Source organism: Diabrotica undecimpunctata, chromosome 4 (genome assembly GCF_040954645.1).
Source record: "Diabrotica undecimpunctata isolate CICGRU chromosome 4, icDiaUnde3, whole genome shotgun sequence".
NCBI lineage: Eukaryota > Metazoa > Arthropoda > Insecta > Coleoptera > Chrysomelidae > Diabrotica > Diabrotica undecimpunctata.
In genome coordinates this window covers 86,778,578-86,804,274 of record NC_092806.1, presented here as the reverse complement: position 1 = coordinate 86,804,274, position 25,697 = coordinate 86,778,578, and the positions used below count along the sequence as shown (strand labels likewise).

General features: G+C 35.8%; 1 protein-coding gene across 1 annotated transcript in view; it reads left to right on the top strand.

The window, feature by feature from the left end:
* sws (patatin like phospholipase domain containing sws) overlaps positions 1 to 25,697 on the top strand; it is a 1,321,526-nt gene that overhangs the window by 1,253,346 nt on the left and 42,483 nt on the right. The window contains exons 21-22 of the mRNA XM_072529876.1: positions 8,157 to 8,419; positions 9,210 to 9,303. Of these exons, the coding sequence (XP_072385977.1) occupies positions 8,157 to 8,419; positions 9,210 to 9,303 (357 nt within the window). The remainder of the gene's footprint in view (positions 1 to 8,156; positions 8,420 to 9,209; positions 9,304 to 25,697) is intronic.

The window sequence follows — 25,697 nt, the reverse complement described above, 5'->3', positions numbered from 1 at the left end:
ATCATTCTGACAGCATCAAATCTTCGCCGCGGAAAAATCCAAACTGGTGATAAAGCATTCCCATTTGCACAAATAATACCAACATGGGTCAGTTCCCCTCTTTCCCTGGATGTTACTTTTCCTATTTGATGTTCACCTTTTTTGCCTACTACCTTTTGAACAGGCTGGACAGTAGTCACGTCCGTCTGAAAAAATGGCGTATTTAATATGATGAGAACAATTTTATGTACCTACCTACCTCATCTAAGTTATAAATTTGAGCCGGTGTAAAGCCGGAGTAAGCACATCTTCCAATTTGTTCTGGAATATTCCCACATTGGTTCTGTTAAAACTAGTCATACGTGCTAAGCTAGCTGCTTGTGGTTTTCTTACTGATAGCCGTGGGTGTCGTCGCATGAAATTTGTAAACCCACACTCTGATGCCAATTTTGTCAGTTCCCATTTTTCTGGTATTTTTTTATATCTACCAGCGTATTCATATTCTAAACTTCTAGTTAGTTTGGGTGTAAGACCATAAAACATTGACGAACATTTAAACAAATAATTTTTTAATTGAGTTTCTATCTCATTTGTCAAAATTTGTGATTTATGAAAATATGGTTTAATGTTCATTTGTTCCAATCCAATTAATTTTGCGCTCTTGACGTAATTTGTTAAGCTGCATTTGGTCACCCCATAGTGCTTAGTGCTCTTCCGGATACCCAAGTTATTTTTTATTACAGCCTCGACGGCTTATTTCATAATTAAGAAGTCAAAATCTCTATTAGTTTTTTTGTTGTACATGTTTGGCATTTTTAACGGACTATCCTACAAAAAAAAAGCCATATTTATTATTTCATAGGGAGACAATGGACAGAACTAGGAGACTATGGACATCTGTCCATTGTCTACTCTGAATACACAAGAAGCATTTTGTTCGTCACAGAATTAAACGTGTTCAAAAATGAACGATTATTGAGATATAACCTCAAATTATATGTCATATAATTATATTTAAATATATAATTATTTAATTATATATTTATTTATTATATATTATTTATATAATATACAAATTATATAATTATATTTAACTCTCGCCAAAATACAAGATTATAAAGACTTTTCATATTGGAAGCTTACATATATACCATCTGAACAGTGGCGCACCCAGAATTTGTCTTAGGGGGGGGTTTTGAAATTTTTTATGCTACCTCTATTTTGAGTCCCTAAAATTTGGGTTTTAGTTTAATTTAAAGTACTAAAGATAGCGGTTCCAAAGATTCAGGTATCTATTATCCTGCCTACCAACTAAAACCACCCTCTCTTACTTGTGCGCAGTTGACTGTCGCACGTACCGTACTCCGAAAGTGGGGTGGCCACTGTACGGCTGACGACATTTTTGGAACACTCCCTTCTCGTATCTAGATCTTATCTATTGTTCTGAAGCTATTTTCTTGTGGCATTTTAAAGTAATCACTATTTTATTGGGAATAAGCCACAATTGAAGGTTAAAATAAGGTTATTGACGTTTGACATTAATCCAACTTCTAAATACAATACATTTTGGAGACGGTTATCGCCGTATTTCCGTTCTCCTCCGCCAATCCTCCCGGTCCAAGGCATGCTTCTGCTCCAAACCTCTCGATTCCATCGCTCTTCTAATTCTTTCATTCCATGAGCGTCGAGCGTCTTTTTCTTCTTCCAGGGGGCTTCCATTTGTGAAGTTTTTGGGGCCAACGTTCGTCAGGCATTCTCAATAGATGTCTAAACCATTTTGAACCTTTTCTTTCTATTCTGTCAATGACCGTTTCTGTACCATTCATGTTATTTCTTATAAATTCGTTGGTCTTCCTTTCCTGCCTTTATGTTCCAGCACTTAATCTGGTCTGCATTAATTGTCCATACTTCAGAGCCATAACAAAGAACTGATTTAACCATGATTTGCCCTATACTTTTTTTGTTTCTTTTGGAAATGTTGTGATCTCACCATAAGGAGTTCAGACATCCTACAAATTTACGTCCCTGATTAATTCGTGTTTAATTTCGGTTTCGTCCAAGCCGCTCTTAGCAATGAGTGGACCTAAATATTTAAAATTTTCCACTTGTTTGATTTCCACGTCCTCGTCGATCAACACTTCAAACCTTCTATCTGAATTGATAACTAAATATTCTGTTTTCTTCATGCTAACTTGTAACCCCCATTTTACATATTCTCTTTATATATGCTTCATCATAAATTCTAGATCATAAGAATCTTGAGCTAGGACGACTTGGTCATCCGCAAAGTTCAGGGAGAACAGTAAGTCATTTTCTATGAGGATTCCCATTCCCTGGCAGGGGTTTTTCCAATTTTAGAGGGCTGCCTTAATATATAAATTAAACAGTAAGGATGACATACTGCATCCTTGTTTTAGTCCTTTAGTTACTTTTATTGGCTCTGATAGTCTATATCCGATTTTTGGGTAAGTAGTGTTATCCCTGTATACTTCTGTGATTATTCCTAAAAGGTATGGACTAATGTCGAGTTGTTGTTAAGCTTGCCACAATTTAAGTCTTGGAACTATATCATACGCCTTTTCTAGGTCGATAAAGGCTAGATGTACTTCGGTACCAACCGCTATTCTTTTTTCTATTAATTGTTGGAGTATAAACAAATTATCAGTGCAAGATCAAAGATCAAAAATTCAAACGTCAATAAACTTATTTTAACCTTCAATTGCGACTTATTCCCATTAAAATAATAATTAGATCTTATCTGTCGTTAACTCGGTTGGTGCTTCTCTTCTTCTTCTTTTTTTTAATGACTGCTCGGATGTAATTGTGAACACTATTCCATCCCTCCGTATTTCCCGTCATCTTCACGGTCATCTCTCTTACAGTCACAGGGTTCATACCTATTTTTTATACATTCTGTTTCTCTCCACTGTACATCTATTACACTCCAGCATTGTGTGAGTAACAATGTCGGAATATTCGCAGTATAGGCATTTATCTGTATCTGTCTTTCTGCCCCTATGAAGATACGCCCTAAAACAGACAATCTACCCAGCCCTTTAGGCTCGGGATTAGCATCTTTGTCCACTGAGCAACATCTTCCTTGTTGTTCCACTCTTCTTGCCATCTTACCATTGATCTTTACCTTTCTTCTTTTTTTATAACTGTTGTCAAAGGCTTCCTTCTCCCATAGAGATGTCTCTTTTCTACTGCTAACACATGCAGAGGAACACAACCCGTGATAGTCCACAAGGTCGACGCAGATACAGTTCTGTAGGCGCATGCTACTCGCAACAGACTCGTTCTGTCTACTTTTTCATAAGCCTAATATTAGGTATCGATATCTAAATATAATGAAAAATATTATTAATTATTGTGTATTAATTATTGTGTATTTATACAATAATAAAATAATTATTGTGTTCTACATATTTAAAGTGGTAATTTAATTATTCAATCAGCGTTTTGGATTTTTTATTATCATTCATATGGATCATCATATTATTTTTATTATACTTTATTTGGATTTTATTTAGTATTATGTGTGAAAGACAAGTTACATTTTCCTACTATTATTTATATATTGTTTACTTTATATGCCCTGGGGGGTTTAACCCCTAAAACCCCCCCTGGGTGCGCCACGGCATCTGAAATTACATGGTACTTACTATTTAAATGGGAATAAGCCACAATTAAAGGTTAAAGTAAGTTTATTGACGTTTCAATTTCCACTTCGGAAATTGTTCGGAAAGAACGATTTCCGAAGTGGAAATTGAAAGTCAATAAACTTACTTTAACCTCTAATTGTGGCTTATTCCCATTTAAATACTAATTACTTTAAAATGCCACAAGAAAATAGCTTCAGAACAATAGATAGTACTTACCAAAAACACAATATATTCAATATTTTTAATACTATGTTTTTACTAGAGTTCTCACTCGGTACAAAGGAAACCTTATTTACAACGATTCTTTTAGTAGTTCAGTGAAGTCGCTGTTCATATTTTTCCTGGGAAATTTAAATGTGTCCATTCTCGTCTTGTGTCCAAAGTCTCCCAGGCCTCCCCTATTTCGAACTATACAAGCCGATGCGCAATCCGAAATATAAATCGATCTGTCCGAGGATTTCGTCAAAATATTTTTAGTTACAAATATATTGAATTTATGCAAGCCTTCACGTCCTCACTGTATAACTATCTCTAAGATTTAATCTACCATGCTCTAGTCTGAGAGGGGTGAAGACAATTGATTACTAATCTTACTCTTATAAATATTGCTGTATAATATTCCTCCCCTAGATTGTTGAGATCTAGTTGAGATATAATTTCCTTCTGTAAATTTATGTGTTGAATCTGCACTAGTTGGTCTCTGTCTTTTATTAGTTCGAATATTATCGTTGTTTGTACTATTATTAAGGAAAGAATCGTTTGTTGTTGGTAATCAATTGGGTGGAAATTATGCGGATGTTGCGTTACTAGGATATAATAGAGGAAAGGTTTTGGGTTAGGATAAGTTTGTCGTTGGAATGGTAAAACGATTTGTATTCGCGGATGTTATATTTCGGTAAGAGTTTCTGGAAAATTGTTTACTCGCATTATGATAATTAATATTATTGATTGACGTTGCGTCTTAATGGGTTTTTGTCTTTTGACTTTTTAAACATTTTTTTGGCCTTTTTTGAAGCTCAAAATTTAAATATTAGTTAATATTAATTTATTAATATAATATAATAATATTGATAAGTTTTGAAAATACAAAACATTAAGTAATAACATTTATCAATGTTTTGTATTTTGAGAACGATTTCCGAAGTGGAAATCGAAACGTCAAAATAAACTTATTTTAAAGTAAAATTGTGGCTTATTTCCAATAAAAATAGTAAATTATATGAAGATGCTTAGCTAAGACAATAGCTTCAGAACAATATTAAATGGCAGCTTCGCATCATTACCTTACATTCTGGTAGCCGGGGCCACCAAAGGAATTCGTTTCGTATGTTCTCTAAGGATAACTTTAAAGAAAATTAATTTTAATATCAGTATAGACTTATCATATACAGGACAATATACTTAAGTGTACTTACTTGTAGTTAAGATTAAAAAGGAGAAAAAATAGGTACGTCTGGTATTTTCCAAATAATATCTTTGAAATCATATTTTTGTTTAGGTATTTTTAGAAGTAGTGGGTGTGAAAATAAAATAAGTTCTATAAATATGAAATAAAATAATAATTAATTCCATCACTACTGCTCTCTTATTTCTCGTTCTTGACTTATTTTCTTTTTACGCAGTTTATTTGATGGGCAGCAGCTTTTACATCCGCTATAAGACACAAAACGCTACAAACAAACTTTTTAAATTTAAAAAATAATTTGTTGTATATTCAGAAATCCCTACATAATAGGATAAGAACATGGGTATCGAAGTCGGAATAGATTGTCTCTATAACTTTTTATTTGCGGGCGATCAAGTAATCATTGCGATCGATGAAGAGGATGTCCAATATATGTATAAAAACTGGAGGAGGTATTAATAGAATTGGGTACTGAAGGTGAATATAGACAAAACTGAATATTTAAATAAGTATGGAACGGAAGCATGGACTCACTTATGATATTTTGGCCGGTGGGATGTTGGAACTTATGTGCTTTATTTTCCACGTACACTAATTTATATAATATTATTAAACATAATTAATTTATTTATATAATAAATTTTTTAATAAAATAACGTACATTTAATTATTACACGTGGGGTGCGACCACACATTAAAAAAAAAACGGGTGTGGCAGTCCAGAGGGACTGCCGGTAGAAATTACACTTCTATACACGCATTCGCCGTTACAAATTTATTTGGGAGTCAATCTGCACAATCATTACATATTGGTAAGACATAACAGAAAGAGAAACAGAATTAATAACAACTTACTAACAAATAATAAACAACATTTGACCTGTAATAGGAGTATAGTAAATGAAGGATTGAATCAATATTTTGATGAAAATGTATATTTTTATTTTCATATATGTATGAAAGGAGTTGAATGCAAAACATTTTTTACACATACTCTGCAGTAAAATTCATTGTTTATTTTGTTATTAATATAAAAATACAATACAATACACTGCAACATAATTCAATATAATAATACAATACAAACTAAAATGCAATATTCATAAGTATTTAAAAATGACAATAATATACATAAAAAAATACACTACAATACAGTGCAACATAATTCAATATAATAACACAATACAAATTAAAATACAATATTCATAAGTATTTTAAAATAACAATAATATACATAACTTTTCTATTACCATGTAATAATATTAATAAAAAAGTCCTCCCCGACTGGGAATCGAACTCCGGTCACCCGCGTGACAGGCGGGGATACTGACTACTACACTACCGAGGACATGACACAAACGTATTTCAAAATTGACAGTTCTGGGTCATACAGTGATTTATTGAGATTATTATTTTGAAATAAAAAAAGACTAATATAATTATGAACATTTAATAAATAATACAAAACATATCACATAAATAATAATATTAATAAATATTTTATTATATTCGGGAGAGGAAGAGAGAAAAAATATATCTTCTGTCTCTCTCTTACTCATTATCTTACATATGTAATGATTTCACAGATTCACTCCCATAAAAATTTCCAACGTGGAGCGCGCGTATAGAAGTATAACTTCAAAAATGTGAAAGAGAATTGAGGCTTTCGAAATGTGGGATACGACTCAATGTTGACGATATCGCGGATGGACAGAGTAACGAATGAAGCAGTTTTAGAGCATCTAAACAAAAAAATAGAGGTTCTGAACACCGTAAAATGAAGAAAATTGGTGTGACTTGCACACGTGATGAGAAATTCTAAATATGAATACATAAATGTATTTGTTCAGGGAAAAAATAAGGTAAACGTGGTCTTAGATGATGAGGAGCATCCTGGCTCACGAACCTCCTCCAATGTATGGACTCAGCTCCACGACACTATTTAGATCCGCTGCGGACAAAGTAAAGATCATGCGACTGGTCGCCAATGTTTTTGGAGAACAAGGCACGCAAAGAAGATTAAGAATATTTAAACGTGGGAGGAGAGATAAGAGATCTTCAACTACCACAGGGGATAATCAGAGGATGTTATCAATACAAATACCGAGGAACCATAATCTCAGAAAAAGGAACCGTAGATGCATAATAGATTGACACAGCCAAGATCGATGTATACAAATGCTTAACTTTATTTTGTGGTCACCTGTGGTTACATTAAAAACATCACGGATATATCGAAAGTGTTGTTGAACCTATACTAACATACGGGACAGGGTGCTGTCAAATGAATAATAAAGATAGAGCAAGTGCAAGCAGTTGAAATGGATTACCTAAGACGCTCATGTAGAAGACTACAACAAATCCAAAACGACACAGTCAAATAACAAAGGTATAAAAAACAGTCATAAAGCGAATCGAAACGCGCCAGATAATTTGGTATGGACATGTTGATGATCAGCCAAGAAATAACAAGAAAAAAAGAAGACCAAGGACGACAAGGAAAGAAAACATTTTTAATAAAACGTTTTGTAGCTTGTATCATGTAAGGTGTCATGATCCTTGAAACCACGCTTTTGCTGTGTAATAAATAGACGTGTGAACTTTGTTAGATTTAGTTGGAAAATTACAATAAATGTAGATGTCGTAGAGTGAAGATGTTTATTAATTACCCCTTAACTATTCAAGATTGAAAAAGCCTGAATCTTTTCCCTAACTTCGAAAATGAACTAGCTCCATAATTATTACCCCTGAAAACGAAGTAATATTAAAAAAGAATTCTGCGGTTAAGTAGTTCTGAAATTCTCAGAACACCTCGCTACACGAAGACTAGCCAGTTTCCTACCTTCATAACTAATCCAATAGTCCTGGAACCTCCGTGAGAGAAGTTCGTTGAGACTAAGTTGACGGCTCATGGTGATCAAGCCTCATCGTTTCCGAAGCCGCGCTAGTCAGTGGGACTTCGGAATCAGATTATATTTCCCAACAGTGCTGTCTGGCACTTGGACACGCGTCTTGTAGGCACCTCAACTCTGGGGATAGTGTGACTTAACTTGTATGTAGTATTTTCCACTTATTTTCCATATAATCATGATTTTTATTATTTTTAGGAAGTAAAAAATAGCGATTACTGTGAATATATTCGTCCTCCTATCGACAGATACCGAACCCTTCAATTTGGAAGCTTTGACGAAATACGAGAAGTTGGTTACCAGCACGGTAAGGCTTATTTCGAGGGACAGCTCAGAGCTGGTAATTTAGCAATAGTCAAAAATATTATGGATGTACACAGAAGTTCCACTACGAGTACGCAATCATCATTAGGAAACTATACGTTTACTGATTTAGCACAAATGGTTTGCAAAGTATCTAGGTAAAACAAGTTTTATATCTACTAAATACACTATTTATTTTTTTTTCTAAGTTGCCAAAATCAGAAGTTAATATCGAACTTTATAAATTTGATTTCATTTTTGAATTTGGTTCCCAGTAAAAAGCTGATACCTGCCTTATACATATTCATCATCTTTCATTTCAAAACTTAATGTTCAAAATACTACTTTTTCGCTCTATCTAAGTTATATACAGAATGTAGCACCGAAAATATTAAAATATATATTCAAAACACATTTTTATGAAGAAATTGTGAAAAACACGTCGACTTTTATTATCTAGGGGACATATTTCTATCATATCCTCCTGTTGTACCTTCCTTTCCACCCTGTGTCACTAAGTTCAATATAATTTAAATAGGGTAAATACAAGTGTGACACATCATTAAAAAGTTAATTTTAGAAGATACATAAAGTTTTTGGTTCAATGTTTGTTTGACTCAGTTTATTGTCATTTGGTACAGGTCGGATTTCAATTCAAAAGTGCTTCATGAAGTACATACTCAACACCCAAAAAAGATTAACTTTTGGACTAGGATATTTGGCGTGAATAAGAAGAATAGAATATTTAGATCGTGTTGTTGAATTATTTTTATCAGGTGATTCGACAGGAGACGTGTATTTGGAATTGCTATTGGTAATAGCGTCGGAGGGACAGGGAAGGAGAATTGACAGAAGAGAATATGATAGAAACATGTTATGTCTATATATGTTTCTAGTATAATATTTTATGCTTAATAAATGAATATTCATGGTTTAATATGCTTTTAGACCATACGAAGAGGAAGAATCAAATTCGAGTTTCTCATCTGAAGATGAAGGTAGGGATGGATACGCGTCGGAGCCAACAGTTGGTATATCAGAAGTAAGCTGCTAAAATAGGACATTTGCTTTCAAAAAATAACATTATTTTTGTTTGTTACAGACTAATATAAAGGTGTAGGGAATTAAAATAGATAATAATGACGCATGTACATGTATCTGTAATTCATTTTTCGCAATTTTTGTTTTAAAGTTATATTTATTATTCATTTTAACTACATTTCTGTCTTCCTCTAATTTCTCTTTTTTTCTATTCATTTACTATTTGTTTCTATATTGCTCTTTCTAGTTTCGTTCTCGTGTAACTTCTTCAATTTTTACTATCTCTCCATCCACATTTCTGCTATTTTATTTATTTATTTTTTTTTTTAATTAATTAGATGTCTTTGGTAAAGACCAATTAGCCAGACGATTTTTTCTCTAACTATAACAATTTAAAAAAAAATAAACAAAAAAAGGATAACAACTTTACAGAAATTTAAAGAAAACTTATCCTTCTTCACAATAACAATGCTTAAAGTATTAGTAGTGTAAAAGTTAAGTGTGAGCAGTGTTGTTTTTTTTTAACTTTTATTTTCTATTTTTTAACTCTTTTTTTTGTGTTTTTTTTGTGTTATTATAATTTTTTTTCTTTTTTTTTATTTTTATTTTTTTAATTATATTTTTTTTATATAATTTTTTCGTCGCCCACTTACAAAATCTAACTAGTTGCAGAATTGCTAACAAAGAGATGGTTAGTAATTTACAATTTCATTTTGTACCTTTTGGCGTGATTATATAAGCAGTACAATATATTAATATTCTTATTGAAAATTATACAATTTAAATTTATGGGTAAGCAAATTTTGTTATTAACAACTTCATTATAAAATTTATCTGTGCTTTGACTATTTAATGAACAACCAAGTAGAATGTGTGTTGTCTCCTAGTTTACCACATAAACATGAGGAATCATCAATTAAACCAATTTTACATTTATAGCTTGGTGACATTGCATGACTTGCTCTTATTCTGTTTAAGGTAATAATAAAGTTCCTGTTGTTTTGGTTGTGGAACCATCTTATTATTGGGATTTGGACTTGACATGATTTATAATTTAATCCTATTTGTTTGCTGTCATATAGTTCTTGCCATTTAGTCCTAAGTTGAACTTTAAGTGTGGAATTCAAATCTGTATATGGAATACACTGGTTAATAGAATCTCTGTGTAAGTCTGAGGCGGATTTTGCAAACTTATCAGCAATTTCGTTTCCTTGTATACCCGAATGCCCTTTGATCCAAACTATTAGCACCTCCCGTTGCGAGCTAAGTATTTTGTGATTGGTCTGTAGTATTTCTACTTCTAGATGACTTAAGTTCTTGGCCGCACTTATATTTTTAGTCTCTCTATGGCACCTCTACAATCCGTAAATATGACACTTTTGAGTCTATACGTCCTAAGTATATATTTTAGAGCTTCACTTATTGCAAACATTTCTGCTGTATGTATCGTTGCCTCATCTGGTAATCTGAACTCTTCATGATATTTTGAGGTGTGATCGTAAAAACTGGAACCTGTACGAATTTTTTTTTGATCCATCGGTGTAAATCTGATAATAATCAGGCCATCGTTGATTGACCGTTTCGAGGAAGTGGTCGTTTTTGTCAATCTGAAACGTCTTAATTTTTTTAGAAAAAAGGATATGCGGATGTTCTGAAAATATTGGTTGGGTTTTTGATGTGTACAGTATTGTACTGAATGTGTACTGAATTGGGAAAGATTGGTATAACTTTCACAAATTAGCGGAGTTTTCTTTCTTAGCCAATAAGACTGTGTGAGTACTGAAATTGACAGTTCATGGATAGGAATTATATAACTTGCGGATTTAGCAAATGCTTTTGTGATAAAGTTGTTACTAATTAGTTGCCTTCTTAGTTGTAACGGTGGTTCTACAGTTTCTGCTTCCATAATATTTATTGGGGTTGACTTGAGATATCCAAGACATATTTTTAGACTTTTGTTTTTTGGGTTTCTATTTTGTCTAAATGAATTTGTGCCGCTGATCCATACAAATGACTACCATAATCCAGGATTGATCTTATCATGGTTCTATAAAATAACAAGGCGATATTTGGGTCAGCCCCCCATTTTGTATAACAAAAGGCTCTCAGTATGTTAATAGCATTTTCAGACTTTTTCCCTTCCCTTGGGGGAGTCCTAGGTTCGTAGTTCTAGGTATAGTGGTTACCTGATTTATTTTTATAAGTATTTTCCTGTTTGTGTACAGCGAGGTTATAAAGTTCGCTAATTGCGTATTAAATCCAATCGAAATCAATTTATTGGTTAAAACATCTAGGTTAACGTTATCAAATGCACCTGTAATATCGTTGAAACCTACCATAGTCATGAGGTTACTAGTAAATCCAGCTAAAATATCTGTTACAATTACTGTTAATGCTTCCAATGTTGACAAATTTGATAAGTCTCTCGAAGGTTTTCAACACACATGAAGCTAATGATATGGGCCTATAGGAGGTTGGAATGGAATCCGGTTTGTCATGTTTTTTTATTGGGATGATAATATACTCCTTCCAACTTTCGGGGATCGATGTTTCTCCTGTCCATATTGCATTAAGTATACTTAAGAGAGATTTTTTCTGATTTATTGGTAAGTTATAAAGCATGGAATAAGAGATATTATCTATACCAGGAGAGCTATTGTTGGTATGTTTGATAGATCGTTCCAGTTACCACATCAAAAATCTTTCGCTAAGATAGGTCGTATTCCTTGGTACTGAAGAAATTTGGAGGTCACATTCATCCCGGTTGGTTGGTACCCATGGCGGTGAAATTTTGATATAAAATTCTTCTATCCAGTTTGAATTTGGATCTATTGGTAATCTATTTTGGACGTTTCGATTTTTATAATTGTTTACCTTTTTCCAAATTAGTGAAATTGGGGTATGGCTGTTTAAGCTTGTACAGTACTCATCCCATTTTTGCCTTTTTGTAAATTTGAATGTGCGTTTGGCGTAAGCATCCATTTTTTTGAATTCAATTAAATTTTCTCTATTTGGAGTTCTCTTATACTTGGCAAAAGCTAATTTTCTTTGATGAGCAACATTTTTACATGTTTCATTCCACCAAGGCTTCGGACAGTGATTGCGGTGCTTAGTCCGACCTGAAAATTTTCTTGGGATGGCAATTTCTGCAGCTTCATTAATCATAGAAAGGAGTTCGTCATAATTTTGAGCTATATCTCTGTATTCGAGATTAGCTACATATAGATTCCAATTGGCATTTTTTAACTGCCATATACTGTGCTTCGATGGTTCAGCTAAGTCATGATCATCTTTAAGATTGAGTGTTACCAATATGGGTAGGTGATTTGATCCATGTGGGTCCTCTATTGCTGCCCATGTAAAAAACTGTACAATATCTTGAGAGCACAGAGTTAAGTCAATTGCGCTTTTACTACTTAAAAGAACTAATGTTTCTTTGATTAATTTTTGTCGGTGAAATTCCGGGCAATCTTTCAAATTAATAGTAAAATGATCTCCCATGCAACTAAAATATTTTGGTGTTATTTCTACTTCCGTACACTCTTTCGAGTTGTGATCTTTGTTACATTTATAGCATCTGGGTCGAGATTTACATTGATTTCCTAGATGCCCGTAACGCAAACAATTAAAACAAAGTAGTACTTTTTGTTTGTATAACTCTACCTCTTTTATGACTTTATTAACAATAACATTTAGGTAATGTTTGTGTTTTAAAACTGATAATGCATGATTTTGTTGGAACAAATTCTGTCGATTCACCTGTTGTATTCTTACGATTAATTATTTTAACATTTAAAACTTCGAACAGTAAATGGGGTTCATAAGATTTAATTTTATTTTTAAGGTAATCTTCAGAAAATTCCATCGAAATATCTCTTATTACGCCTTGTTTAACAACAATAAATTTGGGAACATAAATATCTAAATTATTATCAATAAATACTTTAGCGTTTTTGTTACTGATAAGGTAATTAGCGTTTTTTGAATCCTTCATTTTAATTCGAATTCTATTGCGACCTATTACATCGATACTTAAAATATGATTGTCCAATTCAGGAAAATTTGTTAAAATTATATCCCCGACCCTTAAAGCATTTAGTCTAGCTGAAAAATTTATTTGGTTGTTTTCCACATAAATATTAAAAGGGCCCTGATCGTTTGGGCCATAATTAAAAACCTTTTTCTGCCTTTCGGGTTGAGACCCGTCTTTCAAAGTATTAGACTGCTCGTTAATTAAATTTGGTTTACTTACATTTTGATTTTCGTGTGAAATACCTATACCTGAATCCGTGACTTGCATATTCATGTCTTGCTGATCTGGGGAATCAAACAAAAGATCATCGGGTGGCTCGGGGGTTGGCCCCCCGTCTTGCACACTCATTGTATATTTTTTACACTATCACTATCACTATGTTTTTATAGAAGTAATTTAATGAGTTTTTAAATCGGTTTTGTTAAAATTTTAAACACTCGAAATCACCGGCCGAAGTATATACGTCTGGTACGCTCGAGTAACAATGCAGAATTGGAATACAGAATATTAGTGTGCAGGATGTTTTTTCAGACATGTTATTGTTTATACAAGGTTTTTGCAGGTGTTTTGTATAGAGTTCTATTTATCGCTTCTCATTTGTTTCGGTCACTTGTCATATTATGTCGTATAATATTAATATATTATAGTGAGGTTAAAGTATCGGTGTTATTAGTCTGATAAGATTTATTCTATTATATTATTATTATATCAAGTTTTATTCTGATACGTAATGAAGAATATAGTGATTACGAAGATGTTCAAGAAGTTAATAGTTCTGATGGGAAGAGGAAAAGGAAAGTGATCCATAAACAGAAAAATAAGAAACAAGAAATCAATAAATTAAGGCATGTTCAGGGTGAAGAATATGTATCTCTGTCAGCAAAGAAGATTAGTTCCAAGCTATTCAATTTAGTTACTGACTGTGCCCAAAAATCTGCCTCTTGATTTTCAAGTAGAACTTTTTGATTAGGTACTTCTACAAGTGCCAGAACAAAATTCTCCAATATAGCCAATTTTTCAACTGTATGGACCTTGCTAAAGATCTAGAAACTAGAAGGAAATCTCTTAACCGAAAAAACCAAGAGATCATACCTGGACCTATCGTCATCGTCTGTAAGAGGAAACACTGTTTCAGTGTGTCGCAAATTTATTTTGGACCTGTTTCAAATTTCAATAAAACGCATATGTATTATTCAAAAAAAGATCTTATTAGGTGATTCATTTGACAAAAAAAGAGGAAAACATTTCCTGTTAGGCCCAGAAACATTTCAGATGACGTTGTTGTGTTAATGGGAGAATACTTGGCTAGTATACCCCATGATGAAAGTATGATTGTAGCGGTGGCATTTCATGTTCCCGAAGTTATACAGAAAACTGTGAACTGTACAGATTTTGGAAACAAAGAGTACAACAGTTTTAGACTATCACTACAACTAAATGTCCCAGACCAGAGGTGAACCAGATGAAAGTTGAAGATCATACAACCATTGAAGATCATCGTAAATGAAGGTAACTTCATTAAATATGAAATGTTGAATAAATGTTTTAATAATGTATTAAAAATGTATTCTCTAATGTATTAAAAAAGTATTTAATTTTATAATATGTACTTCTTTTTCTTCACATGCAAAATTAATTTCAATCAAAAATCTCATGTTCCACCTAAAAAGGCCACATAACAGCTTTTTGTATTTCCTTATTTTTAAACATAAGCTTTATTTTTATCGATGTCATACTTAGCAAATTGCTTTCTAGATAAATATCTTTAATGTGTAGTAAGCATTCTCAATTTTTCAACAACAAATTAGTATCTATAGCAACAAGTTGAAATTTCTAAGTGGTTTTTCTCAAAACTCACTTTTGTCGTATGTGCCCTTCTCACGTAGACCGCCTCAATTATTATCATTTCGCATATTTTGACCGCTTTTTACAAAAATAATAATAATAATAATAATAATAATAACACCAATGCTGGATGGATCGAAGATACGGCGCACAACTGCCAACACTATGTTACTGCTCCCTACGAACCCTTAACCACTGAAGAATTTTCAAATATTATCAAAGAGCTTCATAACTGGAAATCTCCTGGACCAGATGGCGTTCAGAACTTCTGGCTTAAAAAATTCTGGAGTATTCATGAGTGGCTATCAGCTGTAATTAATAACACTATTTCTAATCCGCAGGAAATACCATCTTTCCTAACCCAGGGAATAACTTATTTAATTCCCAAAGATGAAAATAACACCCAAGATCCAATCAAGTACCGCCCAATTATTTGTCTTCCAACTCTGTATAAATTGGTCACATCCTGTGTAGCTCGGCGTATCAACCAACACTGTGCTCTAAACAATATCATAGAGCCACAACTGAAAGGATGCGCTAAGGGTTCCATGGGCTGCAAAGAACAACTTATCATCGACTCTGTTATTTCTAACCAAGCATATAGCAAAAAACGGAATCTCTTTACTGCTTTCATCGACTACAAGAAAGCGTTTGATTCAGTGCCACATGAATGGCTTATAGATATATTAAAAATATATAAAGTCGATGATAACCTAGTGACCTTTTTAAAACATATAATATCAGATTGGAAGACAAAATTTCACCTCAAAATACCTGGTGAAAACAATATCGAAACTGAAAATATTGCAATCAACCGGGGCCTATTTCAAGGAGATTCGTTGAGCCCACTGTGGTTTTGTCTAGCGATGAACCCCCTATCCCAGATATTGAACTCAACTGACACAGGTTTTAGCATCAAAAATAACACCACTGTTGTTGCAAAGCTTAATCATCTATTGTATATGGATGATTTAAAACTATTAGCCACCTGGATCAGATGCTAAAAACAGTAGAAAATTTCTCTAATGATATTAGTATGCACTTCGGTCTTGACAAGTGTCGTGTCTTAAATATAATCAAAGGAAAGGTTCAGCCCGGCGGATTCGATATGCAAAACGGCCAGAACATCGAGGCCATGGGTGAAAATGATATGTATAAATACCTCGGAATAAAGCAAGCGCGGAAGATTGACCATAAGCAAATGAAAACTGAGATAACTACTGAGTTTATACGAAGGGTAAAACAGCTGCTTCGTTCACAGCTTTTTTTTTTCTATCCGAATTGTCGAATAAAGGCCTCTCCCATTTCTCGCCATTCATCCCTGTTGTGTGCTAGGCGTTTCCACATTGGTCCTGCGACTCTTTTGATATCGTCGCTCCAGCGCATTTGAGGTCTTCCTCTTGGTCTCTTCGCATCGTACGGTCGCCAGTTTCCGACTTCTTGGTTCCATCTACCATCTTCGAGACGTTCGTTGTGTCCAGCCCATTTCCATTTTAATTTAGCTGCTTGTTTCGCGGCGTCCTTTATTTTTGTTTTGTTCCGGATTGCTTCGTTTGTTTGCCGATCTATTAGTGAGATACCAAGCATCTGTCGTTCCATGGCTCGCTGAGTTTTTCGAATCTTGTCCATGTTCTTTTTTGTGAATGTCCAGGTTTGTGCTCCGTAAGTGAGAACGGGAAGGATACAAGAATCGAACACTTTGGTTCGAAGGTTTTGGGGTATCTTTTTGTCTTTCAGTATGTATGAGAGTTTTCCAAATGCGGCCCATCCCATTCTTACTCGTCTGCTTATTTCGGTAGTTTGGTTTTCTTTGTTTACCTTGATATTCTGACCCAGATATATGCATTCTTCTACATGTTCCACTTTTGTTCCTTGGATGGTTATCGTCGGTTGATCATCTTTATTCGACATTAGCTTAGTTTTACTCAGATTCATTTTCAGTCCTTTTTTTATGGATTCCGTATGATGCTCATCGATCATCGTCTTCAGTTCTTTCCAGCTGTCGGCTATTAGTACTACGTCATCTGCATATCTTAGATGGTTTAAATACTTTCCGTTTATCGACAGTCCCTTCGTTTCCCAATTTAGTGATTTAAAGATGTCTTCAAGTGCGGAAGTAAATAGTTTTGGAGATATGGTGTCTCCCTGTCTTACTCCTCGGTTGATTTTTATTTGCCTCGTTTTCATTCCGTTATCCATCGTGACTACCATTTAAGCGTGTTGGTATATATTATGCATTAATTCATAATATAACGTTCACACCTTAACAGTAAAAATTTGTTTAAAGAACTAAACACCTACGCATTTTCCGCGCTTAGCTACTCATTTGGTATTGTTAAGTGGACAAAAACCGATATAGAAAATCTTCAGCGAAAAGTACGAACACACCTCACAAAGGCACAAAAACACCATCCTCGAAGTGCAGTAGAAAGAACGACATTACCGCGGTATTTAGGAGGACGAGGACTTATGGATATAAGTGAGCAACTAGAAAAACAAATTACTAATTTAAGAACTTATTTTCAGGTACAGGCTGAGACATCTACTCTTCATCGCGCAATTTGTGCAGTAGATGACACAATACAGATCAAACTGAGGGAACAAGAAATGCGCATAAACCATCTTACTAAAGACGAAAAAATGCGCACCTGGATGGGTAAACCTCTGCACGGGCAACATCCCAATGAGGTCAGTCAAGACCATGTCGACAATATAGCGTCGAACTATTGGCTGACATCAGGAAAGATGTTCCCTGAAACAGAAAGTTCACTACTGGCCATTCAGGATCAGGTTATACTAACCAAAAATTACCTGAAATATATCGTCAACGACCCTCAGGTCCAAAATGACCAATGCCAATATGGATGTCAAGCTCAGGAAACCATCCAACATCTTACCGGGGGCTGTCAGGCATTTGCTGCAACTGAATATAAGGAACGGCACGACTCAGTAGGAAAGATCATTCATCAAGAGATAGCTATCAAACTGGGACTTCTTCAAACAAACCATCTTCCATATTATCAATACGTTCCTGAGAGGTTACTTGAGAATGACAACTACAAGCTATACTGGGACCGCACTGTGCTCACAGATCAAACAGTGGCACATAATAGACCAGATCTCATACTTGTTAATAAACTAAAGAGACAAACAACATTAATTGATGAACGAAACTGACAGAACGAAAAAATCGCCAAATACAGGGATCTGGAAATTCAAATACGAAGACAGTGGAGAATGGAAAGTACCCAGACAATACCTATTATTCTGTCTACTACTGGAGACATTCCAAAGAACCTCCTAGAAAACATAAAAAAGCTAGGTCTGAATGAACATCTCTACAAGACCATGCAGAAATCTGTACTACTCTCAACGTCCAGATGTGTACGAAAATTTCTGGGAGATACTCCAGCATACCAAGTAACCTAGGGCTCGATAACACGGAAAGAGTCCCACCAGAGCTCAATCCTTTTGATACCGTAGGTATCTGGGATAAGTGAATTTTCCCCTTAGAGGGAGTGTGAGCCAAAATTCAGGGATCTCGAAATTCAAATACGAAGACAGTGGAGAATGGAAAGTACCCAGACAATACCTATTATTCTCTCTACTACTGGAGTCATTCCGAAGAATCTCCTAGAAAACATAAGGAAGCTAGGTCTGAATGAACATCTCTACAAGACCATGCAGAAAGCTGTACTTCTCTCAACATCCAGATGTGTACGAAAATTTTTGGCAGATACTCCAGCAAACCAAGTCACCTAGGGCTCGATAACACGGAAAGAGTCCCACCAGAGCTCAATCCTTTTGATACCGTAGGTATCTGGGATGAGTGAATTTTCCCCTTAGAGGTAGTGTGATCCGTATGGCTAAATCTGGATAATAATAATAATAATAATAATAATAACCTGTGTGAGTTTTTTGTCAGTTCTTCTATCAGGCGCGGCCCCCTGCGAATGGGGGATGCTCTCTGGGTTTTCTTAGAACCGATACCTAGAAGGTAGCAGGGATACCTACCGTGGAACAAAAACTGACACGTGGCAGTAGGTATAAAATGCACACCCATGAAAATGGAGTTAAATAGTTTGTGTTTAAGGTCGCTGCCTGGGGATCTCCAGGGCACGTCTGGAGCCGGCGCTGGACGCGACAGCATGAGGGACGTCGGTGGCAGGGTGCTGAGGAGGCGGGCCCCTGTCATACAATCAGCTACAGCCCAACAACAACAAGAGCAACCACAAGCGAGCCAAACAATACCAACGAGCTCGACTCGTCGAAGGTGATGCGCTGGAACATCAGCCGGCGCTCACCCAAGCGGGACGACCGAGGCAGCGCATGAAATCGACTGCGTCCATAAATGAAAATATTTTGCGCTTCTATTACCAGGTGACAAACCTCGGTCAAGAAACGATCAGGTATCGACAAAATCTTTATGTCGAATTTTGCAGGGAGTACCCAGAAATTCAAGTAACTAAACAACGAGTTGCTGATCAATACCGTGTAATTATAAGAAACAATCTTATCCCAGAGACTAGACGCAATACCATCAGAAGCGAAGTCGAACGGGAGATAATTTAATCCAAGAGGTAAATGTGAATCAAGTCCCTAATGAAATACATGAGCAGATTCCTGAGCTTGCCATACAAGAAACTCAACCTGACAATACACTACAGGACAACATCGAGTTACGCGATACTCTGGTAAGCGAAATGGCACGTACTGTACAAGAGTTTAATGGAACAAATCCATCTAGCAGACCACCGCTACCAAAAATAAAACTAGGTGCTCTGTTACAAATTATGAATACCGAAGTTCTACCCAAATACGTCGTAGAAGCCCATACACTGGAATATTTGCACATGCTTATTTACTGTGCAGCAATAGCAATAGCTAGTGTAATGGGAATTAAGATCAGAACACGACGGGGTACCAATGCCGGAAGGACAGATAACAGAGTTGCACCCTGGGAGAAACGGCTTTTAAACAAGATTGAATTATGGCGTATGAACATTGGTCAAATGACAGAATATATACGAGGAACTACAAATAGAAAAGTCATTAAAAAAGCTGATCAAATAATCCTAAGCACTGCAAGACACTCGCAATATGATCCAGAAAACAACACAGCCCAACAGTGCCTGGATACATTAAAACAAAAACTCTCCGTTTATTCAGGACGACTAAGGAGGTACAAAGTTAGTAACAGCCGGAAATATGACAATGCACTTTTTGAGCATACCGAGAAGGCGTTCTATCGGAAACTCAATTCCACTGTCGAAAGTGCCAATAAATCATACCCAAGCCAAGAAGAAATTCAGGAGTTTTGGGGAAATCAACTTTCCACACCAGCTGCTCTTAACACCAATGCTGGATGGATAGAAGATACGACGCATAGCTGCCAACACTACCGTACAACTGTCTATGAACCCTTTACCACAGAGAAAGTCTCTAATATCATCAAAGAGCTTCATAACTGGAAATCTCCTGGACAAGACGGAGTTCAAAACTTCTGGCTTAAGAAGTTCTGGAGTGCTCATGAGTGCTTGTCAACACCAATTAATCGTGTTATTTCTAATCCGCAGGAAATACCATAACTCCTAACTCAGGCAACAACTTATTTAATACCGAAGGATCAAAATAATACACTACCACTGCCAACTGCCAACTGCCAACACTATGTTACTGCTCCCTACGAACCCTTAACCACTGAAGAATTTTCAAATATTATCAAAGAGCTTCATAACTGGAAATCTCCTGGACCAGATGGCGTTCAGAACTTCTGGCTTAAAAAATTCTGGAGTATTCATGAGTGGCTATCAGCTGTAATTAATAACACTATTTCTAATCCGCAGGAAATACCATCTTTCCTAACCCAGGGAATAACTTATTTAATTCCCAAAGATGAAAATAACACCCAAGATCCAATCAAGTACCGCCCAATTATTTGTCTTCCAACTCTGTATAAATTGGTCACATCCTGTGTAGCCCAGCGTATCTACCAACACTGCGCTCTAAACGATATCATAGAACCTCAACAGAAAGGATGCGCTAAGGGTTCCATGGGTTGCAAAGAACAACTTATTATCGAGTCATTTCTAACCAGGCATACACCAAAAAAAGGAACCTCTTCACTGCTTTTATTGTCTATAAGAAAGCCTTTGACTCAGTGCCGCATGAATGGCTGGTAGATACATTAAGAATATATAAAGTCGATGATAATATAGTGACCTTTTTAAGACATATAATGACAGATTGGAAGACTAAAATTCACCTTCAAATACCTGGTAAAACCAATATCGAAACAGAAAATATCGCAATTAACCGCGGCCTATTCCAAGGAGACTCACTGAGTCCATTGTGGTTCTGTCTAGCTATGAACCCACTATCCCAGCTATTGAACTCCACTGACTCAGGTTTTAGCATTAAAAACAACAATACTGTAGTGGCGAAGCTTAATCATCTGTTGTATATGGATGATTTGAAACTAATGGCTTCCACTCAAAATCACCTAGATCAAATGCTAAAAACTGTAGAAACGTTTTCAACTGATATCAGTATGCACTTTGGTTTAGACAAATGTCGTATACTAAATATAGTCAAGGGAAAGGTTCAGCCCGGAGGATTCGATATGCAAAATGGCCGAAACATCGAGGCTATAGGCGAAAATGACATGTATAAATATCTAGGAGTAAAGCAAGTGCGGAAAATTGACCATAAACAAATGAAAATCGAATTAACATCACAGTTCATACGAAGAGTAAAACAGCTACTCCGCTCACATCTTAATAGTAAAAATTTGTTTACGGCATTAAACACCTACGCATTTTCCGCGCTTAGCTACTTATTTGGGATTATTAAATGGACTAAAATGGATATAGAAACTCTTCAGCGAAAAGTACGAACACACCTCACAAAGGCACAAAAACACCATCCTCGAAGTGCAGTATTACCGCGGTATTTAGGAGGACGAGGACTTATTGATATAAGAGAGCAATTAGAAAAACAGATTAGTAACTTACGAACTTATTTTCAGGTGCAGGCGGAGACATCTACTTTTCATCGCGCGATTTGTGCAGTAGATGACACAACACCGATTAAACTGAGGGAACAAGAAATGCGCATAAACCATCTTACTAAGAACGAAAAAATGCGCATCTGGATGGGTAAACCTCTACACGGGCGACATCCGAATGAAGTCAGTCAAGACTATGTCGACAATTTAGTGTCGAACTATTGGCCGCCATCAGGAAAGATGTTCCCTGAAACAGAAGGTTCATTACTCGCCATTCAGGATCAGGTTATACCAACCAAAAATTACCTGAAATATATCGTCAAAGACCCTCAGGTCCAAAACGACAAATGCCGATATGGATGTCAAGCCCAAGAAACCATCCAACATCTTACCGGGGGCTGCCAGGCATTTGCTGCAACTGAATATAAGGAACGGCAAGAGATAGCTTTTAAACTGGGACTTCTACAAACAAACCATCTCCCATATTATCAAAACATTCCTGAGAGTATGCTTGAGAATGACAACTACAAGCTATACTGGGATCGCACTGTGCTCACAGACCAAACTGTAGCACATAATAGACCAGATCTCGTGCTAGTTAATAAACATACAAGACAAACAACACTAATCGATGTGGCAATACCTAACAACAATAATCTGCGTGTTAAGTACAACGAAAAGATCGCCAAGTGCAGAGATCTGGAAATACAAATAAGGAGACAATGGAGAATGGAAAGTACCCAGACGATACCTATTAGTCTTTCTACCACTGGAGTCATCCCGAAGAACCTCCTAGAAAACATAAAAAAGCTGGGTCTAAATGAACATCTATATAAGATCATGCAGAAAGCTGTGCTACTTTCGACGTCCAGATGCGTGCGAAAATTTTTGGGAGATACACCGACGTACCAAGTCACCTAGGACTCGATAACATGGAAAGAGTCCCACCAGAGCTCAATTCTTTTGATACCGTAGGTATCTGGGATGAGTGAATTTTTCGCTTAGAGGGAGTGTGAGCCGTATGGCTAAATCTGGATGATAATATGGTACAAACCCACTTAGCAGACCACCGCTACCAAAAATAAACTCTTGTAAGAAAGTAGGTGCGCTTTTACAAATTATGAACACTGAAGTCCTACCAAATTATATCGCGGAAGCCCATACATTAGAATATTTGCATATGCTGATTTACTGTGCAGCAACAGCAATTGCTAATGTTATGGGCATTAAGATCAAAACACGACGGGGAACTAATATCGGAAGGACTGTAAACAGAATTGCACACTGGGAAAAAAGACTGCTGAGAAAAATTGAATTATTGCGCAGGGATATTGGATAAATTACAGAATACATCCGAGGAGTAAGAAGTCGAAAAGTAATTAAAAGAACTGAAGAAATAATTCTGAACACTCCAAGACACTCACAACATGATCCAGAAAACAACACAGCTCAACACTGCCTAGACACATTAAAACAAAAACTCTCCGTTTATTCAAGTCGCCTAAGGAGATACAAAGTTAGTAACAACCATAAATGCGACAATATACTTTTTGGGAATGCAGAGAAGGCTTTCTATAGGAAACTGAATTCCACTGTAGAAAATGTAAATAAATCCTATCCAAGCCAAGGAGAAATTCATGAGTTTTGCGGAAACCAACTTTCGACTCCAGCTACTCATAACAACAATGCTGGATGGTTCGAAGACACGACGAACAACTGTCAACACTACAGGAATATTCCTAATGAGCCCTTCACCACTGAAGAAGTCTCGAACATTATTAAAGAGCTTCATAACTGGAAATCTCCTGGACCAGACGGAGTTCAAAACTTCTGACTAAAGAAGTTTTGTAGTGTTCATGAGCTTTTAACAGTATTGATTAATAATATTATTTCTAATTCACAGGAAATACCATCATTTCTTACTCAGGGATCTAATACCGAAGGATCAAAATAACACCCAAGATCCAGCCAAGTACCGCCCAATTACTTGTCTTCCAACATTGTACAAATTGGTCACATCCTGTGTGGCCCGGCGTATCTACCAACACTGTGCTCTAAACAATATCATAGAACCTCAACAGAAAGGATGCACTAAGGGTTCCATGGGTTGCAAAGAACAACTTATCATCGACTCTGTTATTTCTAACCAGGCATACACCAAAAAAAGAAACCTTTTTACTGCCTTCATTGACTACAAGAAGGCTTTTGATTCAGTACCGCATGAATGGTTTATAGATATCTTGAAAATATGTAAAGTCGATGATAATCTTGTGACCTTTTTGAAGCATATAATGGCAGAGTGGAAGACTAAAATTCACCTTCAAATACCTGGTGAAACCATTATCGAAACTGAAGATATCCCAATTAACCGGGGCCTTTTCCAGGTTGACTCGTTGAGTCCACTTTGGTTCTGTTTAGCAATGAACCCACTATCTCATCTACTGAACTCCACTGACTCAGGATTTAGCATCAAAAATAACAATACTGTTGTGGCGAAGCTTAATCATCTGTTGTACATGGATGATTTGAAATTAATAGCTTCCACTCGAAACCACCTAGATCAGATGCTAAAAGCTGTAGAAACTTTCTCAAATGATATTAGTATGAATTTTGGACTAGACAAGTGCCGTATACTAAATATAGTCAGAGGAAAGGTTCAGCCCGGAGGTTTCGATATGCAAGATGGCCAAAACATCGAGGCAATGGGTGAAAATGATATGTACAAATATCTCGGAGTAAAACAAGCGCGGAAAATTTACCATAAACAAATGAAAACTGAACTAACTTCGGAGTTCGTGCGAAGAGTAAGACAACCAAATCGGTCATATCTTAATAGTAAAAATTTGTTTAAGGCATTAAATACATACGCCTGTTCCGCGCTTAGCTCCTCATTTGGTATTATAAAGTGGTCAAAAACGGACATAGAGGGTCTTCAGTGGAAAGTAAGAACACTTCTCACAAAGGCGCAAAAACATCATCCACGCAGCGCAGTAGAGAGAACAACATTACCGCGGTATCAAGGGGGAAGAGGACTTATGGATATAGGTGAGAAATTGGATAAACAAATTGCTAATTTAAGAACTTATTTTCAGGTACAGGCTGAGACATCTACTTTACATCGAGCAATTTGCACAGTAGATGATACAACGCCGCTTAAACTGAGGGAATCTCTGCATGGGCGACATCTCAATGGGATCAGCCAAGAATATGTCGACAATACAGCGTCGAAATATTGGTTGACATCAGGAAAGGTGTTTCCCGAGACTGAGGGCTTTCTACTTGCCATTCAGGATTAGGTTATACCAACTAAAAATTACCTGAAATATATTGTTAAAGATCCTCAAGTCTAAAAGGACAAATGTCGATATGGATGCCAAGCCCAAGAAACCATCTAACATCTTACCGGTGGCTGCCAGGCATTTGTCGGTACTGATTATAAAGAACGCCATGACTCAGTAGGAAAGATTATCCACCAAGAACTATCTGACAAACTGGGACTTCTCCAAACCGA